Source organism: Carex rostrata, chromosome 4, assembly GCF_964058835.1.
Source record: "Carex rostrata chromosome 4, lpCarRost1.2, whole genome shotgun sequence".
In the NCBI taxonomy this organism is placed as follows: Eukaryota; Viridiplantae; Streptophyta; class Magnoliopsida; order Poales; family Cyperaceae; genus Carex; species Carex rostrata.
The window spans coordinates 3485441-3504716 of NC_135921.1; the positions used below are offsets into that span (position 1 = coordinate 3485441).

Sequence of the window (19276 nt, forward strand, 5' to 3'; positions counted from 1 at the left end):
GCCTGGCCCACATGTCAGAAAGAGGGGCTATATTTGTTGATATCATATATGAGGAGGGATCAAGTTACAACAATTTTTGAGTTACAACAAGTTACAACAAGTATTTTCTACATTTTTAAAGTCGAAATCGTCGATCCAAACTGTTAAATGTGATCTCTACTATAAAATGTGCTTGGAGACCAAATTTTACATTTTTTGAAATTTTTTTACTATTTATTAAGATGGGTACAAAAACTAGTTAAATTCAGACCATTCAATTTTGTACCCATCTTAATAAATAGTAAAAAAATTTCAAAAAATGTAAAATTTGGTCTCCAAGCACATTTTATTGTAGAGATCACATCTAACGGTTTGGATCGATGATTTGAACTTTAAAAATGTAAAAAATACTTGTTGTAACTCAAAAATTGTTGTAAGTTAATCGCTCCTCCTCATATATTAGATTAGATACATTGCGGAGCTCCAAAGCAAGCACCATGTGCTTAAAGCTATCTATTTCCTTCCTTTATCCTGACATTTTTTAAAAAGTAGAAATGACTACTTTTATGACAAATCCAACTTGTGTCCCCTTATATTGCACAAATATATAATATTTAGTATGATTAGTCATTGGCAGTGATCAAACCGTTATAGATTTTTTCGACTAATCAACCGATTATTTCCGATTATAGTCGATTATTCTCAATTATTCTCGATTAATCGCTTGACGGTACCCTATCTGTCCAACGACTGCATACTGTTATGAATAACATTGGATGCAACATTATGAATATTTAGGCTATAAAATTGTTGCAATGGAATTAGATCTCAATTCTCTAACAAAATATTTTTATTTATTTGGGTTTCCAACAACGAAATGAGATGTATATATGCTATTAGTTTAGTAGATAATCAAAATTTATCCTTAAAATAAGTTTGTCAAATTTTGTTAGCATTATTAGCATCTAATCCTGGTAATGTTAAAATGATGATATGTAAATTGGTAAAATAATTTAGAAAATTTGTTAGCTTGCTTAAAGAATAAAAAAGAAATCTAATATTTATATATATTTTTTTACAACAAGTAGAAGTGTAAGGTCATTCATGAAAACTGTCAATTGATATAAATGTCTTTACTAAGCAATTTCACAAGAAATGCAAAATATATTATTCTGCTTTCCATTAAGACTATTTTTAGCTCATAATCTTTGTATAATGTCAGAATTAAATTAATTAATAATTTCCATATGAATGACAAAATTATAATTAAGACTTCTTACAAAACAAACTAAATGACAAAATAAGTAATTAAAAGAATACAAATTGGGCAGTGGCTAAAAAGTAGATAGAGATAAAAGGGTTCCCCTATAAATTAGAAATTTTAAGTGTATACTTAATTTTTTTTTACTTTTTTACAAAAAAATATTATACTATTAACCCCTCAATAAATAAAATTACATAACACTTACTATTTATCCATATCTTGCAAATCAAATTTTTAGTTAATGAAACTGGGGACACGATGTTGGTGTCGGCAACCATTTCCATATAACAGCCAGCTCAGCGTAAAAAGAGGCTGGGCATCCAAGATCAAAGGACAGGAATTGGAAGCGACAGCAGCGGTGCCCCATCGTACGGTTATGATTTTACCATGCTTTTTCACGTGAACACCAGGTTCCAGCTGATCGCTCGATCGATGGATCGTGTAGGAGTGGCAAAAAAAGCTCGTGGCTCGTGGCCCGCTTGGTATTCGTCCGTGACTCGATCGGTATATAGCTCGTTCGTTAGTGGATCGAGTTAAAATTAGCTCGCTCGCTACATACTCGAGCTAGAATTAATGAGTTTGAGTTTGGCCTGGCTCAGCACGAGCGAGCTCGGTCGTTAACGAGCTATTTAATATATATAGTTTAATAATTTAATCGGATTCGTTCACTCCAGATTAGAGATATTATGATCTATGGATGTTATAGCCAATGCTATGGTAATTACACTTTAAACTGTGTTTAAGTTTATTGGTAATTTTATATAGAATATGTGTGAATTAATTAGAGTGAGTCTATGGTACTATGCATATTACGATTTGGCACCGTGCTACGGCTCTATATTCGAGTTTTCAAATCCTAACGGTCGATCCGAACCGGTCATCTTGTTCTCCATATTAATATGTGTTTGGAGACCAAATTTTACATTTTTTGAAAATTTTTTACTATTTTTTCAGATTTATTGAAAATCACTGTTTTTGGATGGTCCAGAATTTTCAGATCAAGTGATTTTCAATAAATCTAAAAAAATAGTAAAAAAATTTCAAAAAATGTAAAATTTGGTCTCCAAACACATATTAATATGGAGAACAAGATGAACGGTTTGGATCGACCGCTAGGATTTGAAAACTCAAATATAGAGCCGTAGCACGGTGCCAACCCATGATATGCATAGTACCATAGACTCACTCAATTAATTATAAGCAATTAAGTTAATTTGTATGAATTTGTTTGATTTGGTATGCATGAATTTATTCTGTGAATATGTTTGTATGAATTTAGGATTTTGATATATTTGTATGTATGAATTTAGCTGTAAAGTTAATTTATAGTAGTTGATTTACTTAATTATAAATGAATTAAGAGTATTCCTCAGTAATTAATTATATAAATATGATTTTGTTTTAGCTATAATTGATAAGATGTGTTATGAAAATTTAAGATATAGCAGGAAAGAAAATATACAAATTTATAAATCTGCCAAGCTAGTAACGAGCTAGCTCGGCTCGCTCGGACAAGCCACGAGTCGGTCTTAAGCAATAATTTTAGCTCGGAACCTAAAATCTAAACTTGCTGGCTCAGCTTGATACACCAACAAGCTGAGTATGAGTGTGACCTAGCTCGCTCTTTAACAGCTCGTTGCCACCCCTAATCGTGTAGCTGCTCTTGCAAGCAATTGTTCCTGTTACAAAACTGTGAAAAGTGAAAAATTTGTCGTTTTGCTCGGTAAGTGGGACTTCATGCAGGTTCACTTACACGCAAGTCGCGAAAAGCAGAAACAAATTGGCAGAGCCCATGCAGCTTTTTATAAAGAAGGTTCTGTGGCTCTGGTTAGGTTGCAACTTGCAACTGTTAAATTTTAACCGCCTTAATGTAAGAATTATAAAAATTACATATGTAAGGTTGACATTTTTACTGAAAAGCACATCTAAGATATAACTTAAGTCAGTTACAGCTTGATTTTGACATTTTTACTGAAAAGCACATCTAAGTTATAGCAGAAAGCTTGATTTTGACATCAATTATTTATAGATTTTTAAAATTTCTTGGCACCCAAGATGAGAAATTATATGAGACTTGACTTGAAAGACATACATATTTGTAATGGTGGTAATTTTATAGGAATGTTAAAAAAAATATAGTTTTTACAAAGATCAAAGGTGCAATATAATTTATTTTCCCAAATACAATATTTACCATTAGTAAATGTATGTGATTTATTTAGTCTATGGATCTAAATTAGGTACATAAATTAAATACAAGGAATGATTTAATATAATGATCAGTAGATTGATTGTGAGTAAATTTATTTTACAGAATTCAACACTTTTATATATGTATTCATGGTCACAGGACTTTTAGTTTTTGTCAATAATTTGAATGGGTTATTAATAGCATTTGGGCATCACCACTTCATAGAGGCACTCTTTTAAAACCACAATTTTCCTTATTTTTTTCACATTTTATTGCATCGCTTGAGCTTCTCGATCGCTTCCTCACTCATCAATCATCATAGTTTGTTATTTACTGCTTAATGCTAAATACTGCTTAGTGATAAAATTATATTTTTTGCAACTGCCAACTAATTAGAGACATAGCTTAATGTAAACTAGAACTTATTGTTGAAACAGATGTATACACGGTCCGTATACACCTATACATGGACCGTGTACCTGCACCGCCAGACCAAAGAAGGAAGGCAGCAAATTATTTCCTTTATTTTTGAGTTATTTCTTTCCTTTATTTTAGAAGATTGTTTCCTGATTTTCTTAGAAGATTATTTTTAAGATTGTTATTCTCTTTCTCTATATATTCTTCTCTCCCTCTCATGTAATATATACATTAAAAAAGAAAAGAAATAAAAAAAGAGTGTGTGTGGGTGTGGAGGACATAGGTACCAAATTGGTACTGAAACTCTTTAAATTTTGTGTCTGTCTCAATACACTTTACTCATACTTGAATTCTTACATGGTATCAGAGCGGTCTAGATCTAGGGACCTCTAATAGAGAACGACAATCAAAAGACGGGAGGTGGGAAGGACCAAGACCACAGCGCTGACATGACTCTGCTTCAAGCGCTGAAGGAACTTCTAACCACCCAGAAGGTGATGGCTATGCATCTAGCCCGATTAGACAACCATCTAAATAGCACTCGAGCGGATATTATCCTAACTGTTGAGCAGGCGTATGCCCGGGTTAGACGGGAGATATGGCAGAAAGTAATGTGTAGCAATGACAAAATCTCACATCCCTCAGTCATGACAATGAAAGATATGGACCGTGCAGAATACAACACAGATCGAGCATCACGGACACTTGCGCCTCATGTCAAAGGTACAAATAGGTCTGCTGAAAAGGTAATGCTCTTGTCACACAGAATTTAGAAAAACGGGTGATAGATTCAGGAGCAACCGACCACATGACTTATTTAGATTCAGACATTGATAAAATTGGAAAATCTAACTGAAAAGAAATTGTGAATGCAAATAGAGTTCCCTCACAGGTTATGGGATCAGGAGTTGTTAATGTGACTGAATTTTTATGTCTGAAAGATACTCTGCTTGTTCCCTCACTGACCATAAAGCTTATATTAGTGGGTCGATTAGCTGAAGATTTAAATTGCGTGGTCTTAATGTATCCAAATTTCTACATTTTTCAAGACATCCTAACGAAGGAGATACTTGGGCGTGGTATTAAGCGAAATGGAATGCATAACCTTAAAGACTTGAGTACTGGTTCTACATGTCTAGCTGGGAGAAGCACTCAGAGAGATAATATCTTGTTGTGACTTAAGAGGTTGGGACACCCGTCTGTGGGATATATGCGGAAAATTTTTCCTTCCTTATGGGCTAGTATATCAAATTTTGAATTTAAGTGTGAAACTTGCATTCGAAGTAAAAGTCACAGAAACTTTTATCCTAGTGGTTGTTATAAAAATTTGGAATTTGTTGATCTAGTACATTCTGATGTGTGGGGTCCAGCCCCAGTTAATTCAATAAACGGGGAAAGGTGGTTTGTTCTTTTCACCGATAACAATACTAGAATGACATGGTTATACCTCTTGAAATATAAAAGTGAAGTTGCAAACTGTTTTTTAGATTTCTCAAACCTGATTGAAAAATAATTTGGAAATAAAATTAAAATCCTTAGAAGTGACAATTGGGGGGGGGGGGGGGGGGGGAATTTGTGAATAATTTCTTGGAAAGTTTTTTCAAAAATACGAAACATCTTGTGCCGGTATCCCTCAACAAAATGGTGTGGCCGAAAGGAAAAATCAGCATATTTTGGAAATTGCTAGATCCTTGTTATTTGAAAATAATGTGCCACAGATTTTTTGGAATCATGCCATATCTACTGCTGTATACCTTATGAACCGAATGCCATCCAGTACCCTCAATTTCCTTACCCTTTTACAAAAACTTTCCTCATTTGTGAGAATTCCCTCAGCCTTAAATTTGGCACCCAAAGTGTTTGGATGTACAGCATATGTACATGTTCCAAGAGAGAAAAGAACCAAGCTTGAACCTTGCGCAATTATGTGCATGTTTGTCAGATATGGTAATAATCAGAAAGGATATAAATGTTTTGAATTAGAAATCGGCAAAACCTATGTGACAATGGATGTGTCATTTTTGGAACATGAACCTTATTTTTGGAATCAGTCACTGCCCTCTCCAAGGGAAGAGGAAACAAACCAGACAGTCTGGTGGGAGGATGAGCAGGGAAACATGGACCGTGTAGATGAAGACACAGACTATGCAGAGTCTACTCCAGGGGACATTGACCGGTGTGCAGACTCTAACCCAGAGGAGTACATGGACCGGATGGAGGAGGACACGAACTGTGCACCAGAACCTGAGAGAACCAGATTGGAAGAATAAGTGATACAGTCAGATGAGGAACAAGAAATACCACGCTCACCTCTCTAGAGGATGTTTCTGAGGTAAGTTCTCTTAAAACTGAACCTGAAAGACAGTACCCTCTAAGAACCACTCAGAATATACCACCAAAATGGTATAGGGAAGAGGGTAATAGACAGGAAGGATATGCAATATTCAATTACACTAGTACTATTGGGTTATCCAATATGGTGAGAAATTTCACTGAAGAACTGTCAAAGATTCAGGTACCAAAGAATGTTGACGAAGCCTTGCGAGATCCCAAATATGTTAAAGCAATGAAAATAGAAATGAAAGCCCTGAAAACCATAAAGACACGGAAGTTAGTGAAACTACCAAGTGGAAAGAAAACTGTTAGGTGCGAGTGGGTGTTCTCGGTAAAATATGATACTATAGGTAAAGTTGAAAGGTATAAGGCAAGGTTGGTTGCGAAGGGGTACACCCAGACATATGGAATAGATTTCTAGGAAACTTTTTCTCCAGTTGCAAAACTTAACATAGTTCGAGTCTTATTGTCTCTTGCAGCAAATCATGACTGGCCACTACTTCAATTTGATGTGAACAATGCATTCTTGCATGGACATCTGGAGGAAGAGATCTATATGGACATTCCACCAGGATACACACACCAAGAACAAGAGAAGTTGGTATGTAAGCTAGAGTGAAGTATGTATGGATTGAAATAGTCACCACGAGTATGGTTTGGACGCTTTTGCAAAGCCATGAAGAAGTACAACTACACTCAAAGTGATACTGACCATACTCTGTTCTACAAGCATCATCAAGACAAGGTAAATATTATAATTATCTATGTTGATGATATGATAATTATAGGGGACGATAGTGAGCAGAGATTATCACAGGAGTTTGAGATGAAAAATCTGGGTTGTTTAAAATACTTCCTGGGAATAGAGCTGCTACGCTCAAACAAAGGTATCTCTCTATCACAACAAAAGTATACACTTGACTTACTTGTAGAGGTGGGGATTCTAGACTATAAGTCAGACGATACACCTGTTGTCCAAAACCTGAAGTTTGAAGGTCTTTCAGATGACCCGGCCGTCGATCGAGAAGCCTATCAGAAACTAGTAGGTAAACTCATCTATTTATCACATACCAGATTCGACATTGCGTATGCTATAAGTATGGTAAGCCAATTCATGCATGACCCAAGGGAGCAATATATGGATGCTATGACAAGAATTCTAAGATACCTCAAAAAGACTCCAGAAAAAGGTATCCAATTTAGAAAAAATGGACACTTTGATATTTGGGGCTACATAGATTCTGATTGGGTTGAAGATAAAACCGACTGAAAATCTACATCTATATACTTCACCTTTGTGGGAGGAAACCTTGTCATTTGGAGAAGTAAGAAGCAGGATATAGCTGCCTTATTAAGTGCAGAACTTGAGTTTAGAGGAATGTCCAAAGGTCTATGTGAACTCCTATGGCTGAGGAAACTGATGAGCGAGCTAGGCTTTAAGCTGAAAGAAGGAATGCAACTTTATTGTGATAAATCAGCAATTGAGATAGCACACAACCTGGTACATCATGACAGAACAAAGCACATAGAGATTGATAGACATTTCTGTTAGTTTGTAATAATCTAGAAGTCAATAATACGATAAATTATCATAAAGCTTTGTTCATGAATTGAATGTTTATTTATATATCATTTTGTTGCCTTGAGTATTATTGAATTTATGGATCATTTCGAGTTCATGACTGAAATTGTGAAACTCCATAATATAGATGATATATACTCTTAAAAGGTTACTGACCAAGGTAATTAGCAGGAACACTAATTACCGCGATAAGGTTAGTATGTGGATTAAAAGATGGTTAAGTTTTACAAACCACCTGACACGAGATGTCATTTTAATCACATAGATACATGTTCTAGGAACATGGTATTTGACAAACCCCGAATGAAACATTAAATAGAATTGTGTTCGTGTCATTTATGTTTTCATTCAGTGTCACGTTCTACAGTATGAGGTATTTATCGTTCCCACTGAGAAATATGTATGTGTGATTGTTATCTACCGCTATCCGTAAAAAGCAGTCATAACGGTAGCTTTTCCATATGTATAGCTTAGCTGAGGAAGTGATAGTTTACTAAGAATACTATTTGTCCCTCGTATCTCTATACGAGCTATAGCATCACTGGGCCCCTTGATAGAGTAAGATTATCTGCTAGCAGTATAATTACAAGAGTAATTATATTTGATAATCTGCTCAAGATCAAGAAAAGATTCAGTTAGCAAGGATGACACACATCTACCTTGAAACTGATCTGATAGCTATGAGACAGAAGAACAGACACAAGTAAATTGTTTACTGGATCGTGATATTGTACAGTACAGCATCATCTGTGTAATTGGATGGTCATGATGTGTTGCCAGATGCCACCCATGATTATAGAAGTTAAAACAGTTTTAACTCTATTTACCAACATAACACAGATCCTATTGGGTCACACCATATAGGAGTTAATCGGAGAATCTTATTGTGATTGATTATAAATTGGTTATGATCAATAGTAAGATGGTTATAATTAATTATACGTGTTATAATTAAATTATAAATGTTATGTAAAAATAACAAGCAAAAACATTGGTTAATTTATAAACGTGTGTGACACGTTGTATAAAAGTTAACCGGTTAATTTATAAATGTGTAGGACACGTTGTATAAATTATCGAAACAACAAACTGCAAGAAAAATATATATATAATTGTTCAGAATAATTATACGAATATTATTTGTGTTCGGGCCGAGGGCATTCGGGTCTTTTCAGATTCGTCCTTATCCGCATGACATGTCATCGATCCTATCCAGATGACACGTCATCGATACCGAAACAAACAACCGAAGAAAAATATATATAATTGTTCAGAATAATTATACGAATATTATTTGTATTCGGGCCGAGGGCATTCGGGTCTTTTTAGATTCGTGCTTATCCGCATGACATGTCATCGATCCTATCCAGATGACACGTCATCGATCTTATCCACATGACACCTCACCCCCTAGGTGGCATGCCTTGTCATAGGGGTATTTTGGTCTTTTCACACCATTTTAGAGGCTATAAATAGAGGGGTGCATGAAAGGATTAAATAACTAATTCACTCATACCGGTTTCGTGTCGAAACGGATCGGTATTTTCTCTCTTTCTCGGTTTCTCTCCCAAATAGTGTTTCGGTTGAGAAAAGAAAGTTATACGTACTTGACGTATAATCTTGCGGGTTGTTGTGGAGTATATTTACGGGATCGATGAATAGTGTTTTATCGAATTTAGCGATATGTCAGTTTTGCATATTGATGAAACTGAGCAACCGAAAATTCGTGTTTACGAGTTTTCGTCTTTTTCCCCGTGAATAGTGTTTTTACAGAATTTCGCGGTTTACGGTATTTCTGGCAGAAGAAATAAACCGCTCTCCGGTTAGTCCTGGTGGATAACCGATAGAGGTATCACACGTGTGATACTCCGAGTCAATTCCTTCCCTGGTGAGGCTCTACTCGCTCGGTCTGCATTCCAACTGTGATTTGGAAACAAGGTATAAATATGTTATATTAATCTATTTAATTGGTAAGTAGATTAAAGTTTTAGAAATCAATCATGGAGTAGATCTGTAAAAGGATTAAATTGGGTTTTGATGCCAAAGGAATACTGAAGGTGGACCGCCTTGGAAGGTTTCCTGACATACCCCTTTTAATCTTGAGCTTAAGTTGGCCGTAGAAATTTTTGTTCTACGGTCATTCCGCAACTTAAGACTAAACGGGTTTTTGGTTATAGCACCCCGTAAACCCCAACAATTTCATCAAGCAGAATTTGGAAGAAAGGATCATCTCATTCTCATTGGTGAGATCCGAGGAACAACTTGCAGATATGTTGACAAACGAAGTGTCGACAAAATGCTTTGAAGAATCGATTGTCAAGTTAGGTATGGTAGATATCTACCTACCAACTTGAGGGAGGCTGTTGAAACAGATGTATACACAGTCGGTATACACCTATACACGGACCGTGTACCTGCACCGCCAGACCAAAGAAGGAAGGCGGTTGATTATTTCCTTTATTTCTGAGTTATTTATTTCTTGATTTTTAGAAGATTGTTTCCTGATTTTCTTAGACGATTCTTTCTAAGATTATTATTCTCTTTCTCTATATATTCTTCTCTCTCTCATGTAATATATACATTAAAAAAAAGAAATAAAAAAGAGAGTGTGTGTGTGGAGGACTTAGGTACCAAATTGGTACTGAACCTCGTTAAATCTTGTGTCTGTCTCAATACACTTTACTCATATTTGAATTCTTACGCTTATATTTTGTAATTAGCGATTAATTTCCAATTAGCAGAGTCAGATGTTAGAACATATTAGAATTAATTATATAAAAACTTTCAAAATTTTCAGACTAAATATAAATGTTAATTTACAGTACCCATATCATTAAAAATCATGTATAAACACACAAATGTTAAAAATAATTGGGTCAATTGATTCCCATTTTTTCTTAATTACTGGATATGCCATTAGGTACTAAAAATGAATGGAAAAAGCAAACATAAATTAAATAAGACAGATAAAGAAGCAGGGGCAAAAATGTCCATTTAATTTTTTTTTTCATTTTCTTATTAAATTATATTTTTGAGTGGTATAATTGAGAAATTGATATATTAATAAAATAGTAAGTCTAGATCGAGAAATGACTAATTTTCAAATTTAGATGGAGAAATATATAAATCATGTTTCTATGATACATATATATCTAAATTTCTCATTTCAATGACATTATTATTTTTTCTTTTTACAAAACAAGACTTATGACCTCTAGGTACGAATATAAACCAAACTTATGGGTATGTTTGATTGGATTGAGAATAAACTATTCTTAAGAACAAGTTATTCGGTGTTTGATTGTGTTAGAATAGCAAGAATAGAGAATCAAACTTGTTAATTAGAACAATCTATTCTTACAAAAAGTTAAAACAAGCTATGACAAATTGTGAGTTTTACTATTCTTACTATTTTAAAATTCCAATCAAACACATCCTTGTAAATAATTGCATTAAATGAAAAGTGATTAAGCTTTGGACAATTGAGAGTGGTCATCAATCAAGGACCAGTATTGGGTAATATAATATGATCCCTTTTTGGTGAAGATGTTGGTAGGATTTATCATTTGAAAAGATGGAAGTTAAGTTTACTGGGCATCCCCAAAAAGTTGCATCTAGTCTCTTGCCATCTATCATATAATTCTGAATAGTAGGCCCTCATTGGTCCCAAAAGGTGATTGGTGCACTTTTACCAATTCTATCTTAGCTGTTTATGTCGGAATGGGGTCGAGTTAGAACCGTTTGATTCGTATTAAAATTCATGCAAATTTAATGTGCATCAATATTCGTACAAAGTTGATCTGTATGAATTTTAAAGTTGTTTGTACAAATTTTAATGCAGATCGAACGATCGTGATCTGGCTGAATCTGATCTGATGTCTGTTGAACGACTCCCGATTCCGATTCTCTTTATGCTGAACCATGCATAGATATTTTTTTTTTGTCTAAGCTGAACTTATAAATACAAGTAATATATTTTTTTTATAAATTTTATTCAAGAAACTACCTTTTATATTTTCTGTAAAATTTTGAAGGTTAAAATAATTTTACCTCTTAAGATAAAATTTCTAGATAAACTATAACCATCTGAAGAAGTCAATTATTTCTACCAGTGCCTTGGAGCACTATCGTTTATTTATTATTAAATTTTGTAAATTTATGCATGATATTTGAGTACATGTTTAGATAATACTTTGAATGCACATGTTTCAGTATTATGCATGAAACATGCATTAAAATTTTAATTAGATTTGCACGTTATATCAATAAGATTATTGTTGCTATTCTATAAATTTTCATTAGATTAATTTGCACGAATATAGCAATAAGAAATGTTATTGTTGCTCTTCTTTTTTGTTTTTGAAAAAGAAGAATGTTATGTTATAGTCCATCAAACTGCGAGTTCAGATCACCATACGTATCTAAGGGATTTAATTATTTAAATAAAATTCAAATTGTCCGTTATAAATTAACACCAATTATTTTGTTCTGTGAATTTTGATTAGGCTAAATATGGGAGAAGTATTCGATCATCAAATTGCGGCCGTAGAACTTCATTAAAAGGCCCAAAATATCTGGCCCGTATCCTCAGTAAAAATTGCAAGAACAATATTACTATTTAAAACATGGGCCTTTAATGCATTGTCAGGCCCAAAACAAATAGTACCATTTTCAAGCTTTTCTGTACCCCTTCCATTCTCAGGCCTAAAAAAGCCTACATTGTATAGCACCTCCATGTGTTACCAGTGATTACTTCACCATTGACCTTAAATCATATCGGACGGCCTGATTTTAAACAGAATCAATCCGGCCACAGTTTATAATTCAGAGGCACTTTAATATTAGTGTGGATATAATCTGCACGAATCTTAAAGTATATCGGACGGTCCAGATACATTAACTCAAAAGATTCTTTTTTCAATTAACGCAGAGGATACGAATTCCATGCAAGCACCATTGTAACAGAACGATACTAAGTATTGACTCTGACTTCTTTCATACCTTAATTACTGTGTATTGAACTCTTTTCACTGTACCTGATTTATTTGGTCTACTAGCTGACATCAATTCACTATTCCACCATTAGCCAAAGAGTCCCTTTAATTAGCGGGATGTCATTCTAGATGACAATATGTATGATTGCATGATAATGGTGACTTCCATGGTTAAACAAACCATCGGTACGTGTCAGCGCATTAGCAGACTTATGACTGATGATGGCGTTCTACCGGTACATGATTATTGGTTCTAATTAGCAGAATTACGTACAGGGACATTTACATCATTTTCATGAATGTAAGCAAAAAATATTATTATTATTATTATTATTATTATTATTATTATTATTATTATTATTATTATTATTATTATTATTATTATTATTATTATTATTAAATTTTTTCTTAGTATATTAATTATTAATAAGTTTTATTGCAAACGGAATCAGTATGTTCACCATGAAATCATATCAAGAAATTGCTAGGAATCAACTAAATCAAATCAGAATTCGATTTTTTTGAAAAAAATATGTTGAGGTAAAAAATGTAACATTTATATTATGGTCCCCTTTTGGACTCTTCATAATTACCCTCCTCTTATCATTATATTCTGAAATAGATTGATGAAGAACTCCACCAAATTTGTAGTAGTTCGGCCGATTTCACTGAGAGCTGAGAACAACTATATACGAGTCTGTTAATGTTTTTCAAAATTCAGGCTACCTACGTTTGGTCGAATTTCTTATAAATATTCAAAAAAATAATTAAATTTCAAAAACTAATCAAAGTTGCGCAGAATTTCGAAATCTACTCAAACCGCAAAATTTTTGCGGTAATTCAGTCTAAAACCGCAAAAAAATTTGAGGTTTTAAAAAAAAATGTAAATTTTTTTTTGTGGTTTTAGAATTCCAAAACCACGGTTTTAAAAAAAAAACCGCAAATTTTTTTTCCATTTTTCAGAATTTTTATTTAAATAGAAATATTTATAATTTATTTATTTTTTTATTGAAATATTAGAAATATTTAATATATTTATTTGAAAATAGATGGAATAATATATAATTTGATTTATTAGAAAGACTGCTACAAATAATCCGGATCAACATTTTTCATGCCGAATTTTTTGCTGGTGTAAGAAAAATTAATATATTTCTTTATGAGTTATTGAAAAAAAATAAAAATGCTTGGATTCTGAGTTATTGATCCCGGTTTAAAGGTCACTTCTAGGTAATACAAAAAATATTGTGATCCTTCTAGTACATTTAATTTATAAAAAGTTATATCTATTTTGAGAATTCTTTTTAATAACAATCATTAAATAGCTTAAAATTTTTGTTTTTTTTCAAAAATAGATACAACTTTTTAGAAATTAAATGCACTAGAAAGATGACAATATTTTCTCTATTTACTTAGAATTGACTTTTGAACTGGGATCAATAACTGAGAATCCAAGCATTTTTATTTTTTTTCCAATAATACATAAAGAAATATATTAATTTTTATTACCGCTGCAAAAAATCCGACATGAAAAATGTTGATTCAGATTATTTGCAGCAGTCTTTCTAATAAATCAATTTATATAGTATTCCATCTATTTTCAAAGAAATATATTAAATATTTCTAATATTTCATTACAAAAATAAATAAATTATAAATATTTTTATTTAAATAAAAAAATCTGAAAAATGGAAAAAAAATTTGTAACCGCAAAATTTTTTGGCGGTTTTTTTTAACTGTGGTTTTGGAATTCTAAAATCGCAAATTTTTTTTGCGGTTTATTTTATTTTATTTTTTAACCGTGGTTTTGAAATTCTAAAACTGCAAATTTTCTTTTGCGGTTTGGGTAGATTTCGAAATCTTGCACAACTTTGGTTAGTTTTTGAAATTTAATTATTTTTTTGGATATTTATAAAAAATTCGGTACCTTGGGTGTATGTAGCTCTGCCCATGATTACGTAACTTAATGAATATTAGAAACGTTTAAACTGCAACTAAAATGATTGATTATTGATAAATTAAATGGTTGAACTTGAACCCATCTTCTCATGCTAAAATTGCATGGTTGAACTTGAACCCATATCTTCTCATGCTAAAATTATTGATTCAACAATTGCATTCTATTAACTATAGAAGATTCTGCTATTTGTGTAATTAGGCGAACTATGCCAACTGGATATTATTGGATTATACCAAAGCAACAATATGCTGTACTTTCCTTATTTTCTTTGTACAGAATATCAGATCTGATATATAGGATTTATGTCCAAGTATGAATGAGTTGTATCAGTATATGTACAGATAAGGTTGTAATGCAATATATACATTTTTTACTGATTTCACCCCTGTAAACCTTTTCTCACATTAATTCTTAATTTGCGGTTATAAACGAAGGATAGTTCTGAGTCAACTCCGTGTCTGTGTGACTGTGTCGTTAAATATGCAACAAGAACTCTCATTTTACTATTCAAAGGTGGTCAAGTCGGTTTAACTAATTAGGGTCTGTTTGGCACACAACTGTTTCCGTGGAAAAAAAAAATTCACTCAAATTGAATTTTTTTTTCCCACACACACAGTCTTTCGGCCATTCAAATTGGATCCAAACTCAAACCCATTCTCGTTCCTGCCTGGCAGCTGAACATACCCTAAAAATAAATAAGACATGATATAAGATAAAGTAGGATCAGTCCATAACAACTCTTGGTTTCAGTCATAACACTAATATTATATGGAAAATTATATGGTGCACCTCATCATTTCTATATTTAGGGCTATAATTGGTTGCCAATAATACCCTTTTGTATATTCATTGAATCAAAATATTTACACCTTGCAGGATATTATCATTTAGACAATAGATCGATGCTCTCATATCAACATAATAAAGATAGATAACAACAAGATGTGCAAATATTGAGAGGGAAATTGACAGCCACAAATGGTTTGCTCCCTCCCTGTGTTTCCTTAAAAAGATATTAAAACATATATGACATAATTGTCTAGACACGCATGATGGTCCATGAGTTTTCTATAGAGATCAGTTATATTTGGATCTGTTTGAGATTGTTAAGGAGCTGGCTTATTCAAAATTCTCTGTTTAATTAGTTCTCTAAAAAGGGAAAACTTGGTCCACAACTATATACAGATAGGTATCTCTGTCAAGTCAATTAGAGAGAAGAAGAAGATGAAAGCTATAGGGATCTCTTTGCTCCTCATTTCCATTAGCACTTTTACATTATTCAGCTCAAATGAGGCACTCAACGAAGCTCAAACCCTTCATAAACTTATTTGGTCGCCTCGACAATTTGACAAAACTAACCCCCCATATGAGGCATCTTTAGCAATTGACACAGATACTGATGAAATTGTCACTCCCCTTTCGGCTGAGGCACAACGTACGCTTAGGGAGGCCGACAAGATTGTATCACTCCCGGGTCAACCCAATGGTACAGCTTTTGCACAATATGCCGGTTATATTACTGTAAACAAACAAGGAAGGGAATTGTTCTATTATCTCACCGAGTCTCCTCAGAATGCCTCGAGTAAACCGCTTGTGCTCTGGCTTAATGGAGGTTTGTACACATAATATGATCTTTGCTTTATAATCTAAGAAACATGGATCAATATTTAATTATTAAGTTATTGGCAATGCAAGGATTCTAGGCCATGTTTTTTGGTGAGTGCCTATGACGAAATTATTCTTTGAAGTGCTTAATTTTCCTTTTTGTTTACACAGGGCCAGGATGCTCGTCACTTGGTTATGGAGCATTTGAAGAAGTGGGCCCATTTAGAGTGAGTGACAATGAAAAAACTCTTATAACAAACAAATATTCCTGGAACAAATGTAAGATTTCAGAAACTCGCTATTTTTCCTGCATGATTTTTTCTTTTTGTTTTTTCGAGAATGATGTGTCTCTCCAATGTTGCATCATTTTTTGTAAGAGCTATGTAGTTATATGTCAGTTCTGTAATCATCGACGTTAGGTTTCTTTTAACATGATCATGCCAAAGTACTTCTCGAAATAATGGTAGACCAAAATAAATTGGCATTTGCCTCAGAGAAACCACCTAGTAGTTGGTTATGTGCATGTATATTTCTGAAATTGTAACACATGTGCGAATTTCAGTTGCTAATATCCTCTTCATTGAGTCTCCGGCTGGGGTGGGATATTCAAAGGCAAAAGATGGTCAAATAAATGGAGATGATCTCACGGCAAAAGAATCATATACTTTCCTTCTTAATTGGCTTGAAAGGTTTCCGCAGTACAAGAACCGCCCGTTCTTCATGGCTGGAGAGAGCTATGCTGGCCACTATATTCCTCAGCTGGCTGATCTTATTCTAAGCAAAAAATTATTTAACAATAGAATTTCTATCAACCTTAAAGGTGTCGCAGTGAGTAAATTTTGCTTACAGCTTAATTAGATGACCCTGTTAGTTGTTAAAAACACCTTTTGAGATAGCTTCTTGCTTCTCTGTTTAATTATTTTTTGCAACTTTTGGTAAAAGTTATAAAATAGAGAGCAAAATTTTTGATTGACATATAACTAGAGTGTGAGGTACATGCTCCAATATATGACTAAAACTGCGAGGTACATATTTTATTGGGTATACTATAAGGATCTTATTTGCATCACTATCTTAGTAATTTGGTAATAAGTTTTGGAACTTTTTTGTATCTAAAGAGAAACTTCCTATATTCATATGAAGTATATATTTAAAGTGGCAATCAGAATAATTCATTTTTGTTTTCTTTTACAGATAGGCAATCCTTATATCGATAAAGTAGATACCCGTCGATCACAAGATGAGTACTACTGGCGTCGTGAATTCATCACAGACGAAGGTTATGAGGTGATTAAAAGGGACTGTGAAATATACTACCAAACCGATAATTTCACGGTAGCATGTGAAGCTGCCAGAAACAAAAGTAACCTTGGACAGTTTGATTCCTACAATATCTACGCACCAGTTTGCAATACGAACCCTGATGGATCACTTAAAAAAACGGATGAAACGGTAAAATGACACACTTACTAATACATAAAGTCCATTACTTTTATTGCTCTCCAAAGCATATTTTGATCTACATCATCGTAAATATAACAGAAAACTAAAAAAATTAGAAATTGAAAACCTGAAATTATTACAGTCTTTATTGATCAGTTGATAACTCGATGCTGCCTGCATGACCTATTTATTTTTAATAAAGAAAAAATAATGCAATAGTTCTCATCTCTTATATTTATTATCACACATTCTCCACATTCACTGCCACTGTCCTTATGAAGTTTTCACTAGATGAATATGGCTAAATATGGAAAAGAGTCACATTACTATGAATAAATACGATGCTCGTGTTTTGTACACAGGAGATAGGCATAGATCCATGCATTGATACTTATGTTGAAGATTACATGAACCTTCCAGAGGTGAAGAAGGCTTTTCACGCCGACCCAAATATTACATGGTGGGCATGCAGGTAGAACTTCTACACTGTGAATTTGCCTCAATTTCATTACTTCCATTCTTTTCATCAGATTTGAGTCTTCTTAATAGGAAGTTGCAACACTGAGCTTTTGATTTCTTATTGATGCTCTTGAATAATATTGCATTATATTATATTGCATTTTATTTTTGTTTATTACTTTATTTCAGTACTATGATTTTTATTTTGGCCTATGTTGTAGAGATGTAACATACCCTGTGGAACCTGATACCACTGTCCCGACTATTAAGAAAATTGTGGCTAACGGACTACGAGTAATGCTGTACAGGTACTTCTATACCTTAATACTTATTTGTTTCTATTATCCTAATTTCTGAAATGAAGTTTTACAAATGATACTATAAGCTGTATGGTTTTTTTTATGGGTTGTCACAGTGGTGATATAGATAGCGTCGTGCCAGTCACAACTACCAAAAAATCTGTCAAGGATATGCAACTTCCTATCAAGAAACCATGGAGACCATGGGACTGCGATGGTCAGGTAGTTACATAAAACGTTTCATGCTTATTATAATTAAACAACAAAATTATTATAAGAGTTTGATTAAAAAATTATTTTATTAAGGTGGACTCAAGCACAAAGTAAATTTCTGGAAAAGATATTTAAAATATACTCTGTTTGTTATTTTGAAGGTTGGTGGCTTTGTGGTAGAGTATGCAGGTCTGACATTTGCAACAGTAAGAGGGGCGGGACACCAGGTTCCCTCGAACCAGCCAATGAGAGCATTCTACATGTTCTCTAATTTCCTTGAAGGAAAATCTCTACCAAATTCACCGTGGGTCCCAAGATTTGATTAGATTCGGAAATTAATTCACAATATGAGATTGGTATCTTCATCTTACAATTAGTTTTGTTCATTTATGTAATCTAAAAACCTCTTTCCATGGTGCAATAATTTTTTAACATGTGTAGATTAATTTGAGCAGATGTGAAGTACGTGTTAACTCGCGGGAACTTTATATTTACAAACATATTAGTTTAAAATTTCTGTCTGAGAAAAGAAAGTG

The 19276-nt window shown here is 33.3% G+C and overlaps 1 protein-coding gene across 1 annotated transcript; it reads left to right on the forward strand.

Annotated features, from left to right (window-relative positions):
- Positions 1-6861: 6861 nt before the first annotated feature.
- LOC144552455 (serine carboxypeptidase 1-like) lies at positions 6862-19187 on the forward strand. The gene is made up of 10 exons (XM_078300435.1): positions 6862-7375; positions 7490-7686; positions 15907-16333; positions 16498-16605; positions 16889-17154; positions 17521-17778; positions 18132-18241; positions 18450-18536; positions 18644-18749; positions 18902-19187. Exons 1-10 carry the CDS (start codon positions 6862-6864, stop codon positions 19064-19066), a joined length of 2238 nt encoding a protein of 745 aa, XP_078156561.1. The 3' UTR covers positions 19067-19187.
- Positions 19188-19276: the final 89 nt, after the last annotated feature.

What these genes read in the sequence shown, in the direction of transcription:
- LOC144552455 (XM_078300435.1), top strand. Translation starts at nt 6,862, where the DNA reads ATGAAGAAGTACAACTACACTCAAAGTGATACTGACCATACTCTGTTC. An exon ending in TTGAGATAGCACACAACCTG is followed by an intron (nt 7,687 to 15,906) that starts GTACATCATGAC and finishes AACTATATACAG; the next exon opens with ATAGGTATCTCTGTCAAGTC. An exon ending in TGTGCTCTGGCTTAATGGAG is followed by an intron (nt 16,334 to 16,497) that starts GTTTGTACACAT and finishes TTGTTTACACAG; the next exon opens with GGCCAGGATGCTCGTCACTT.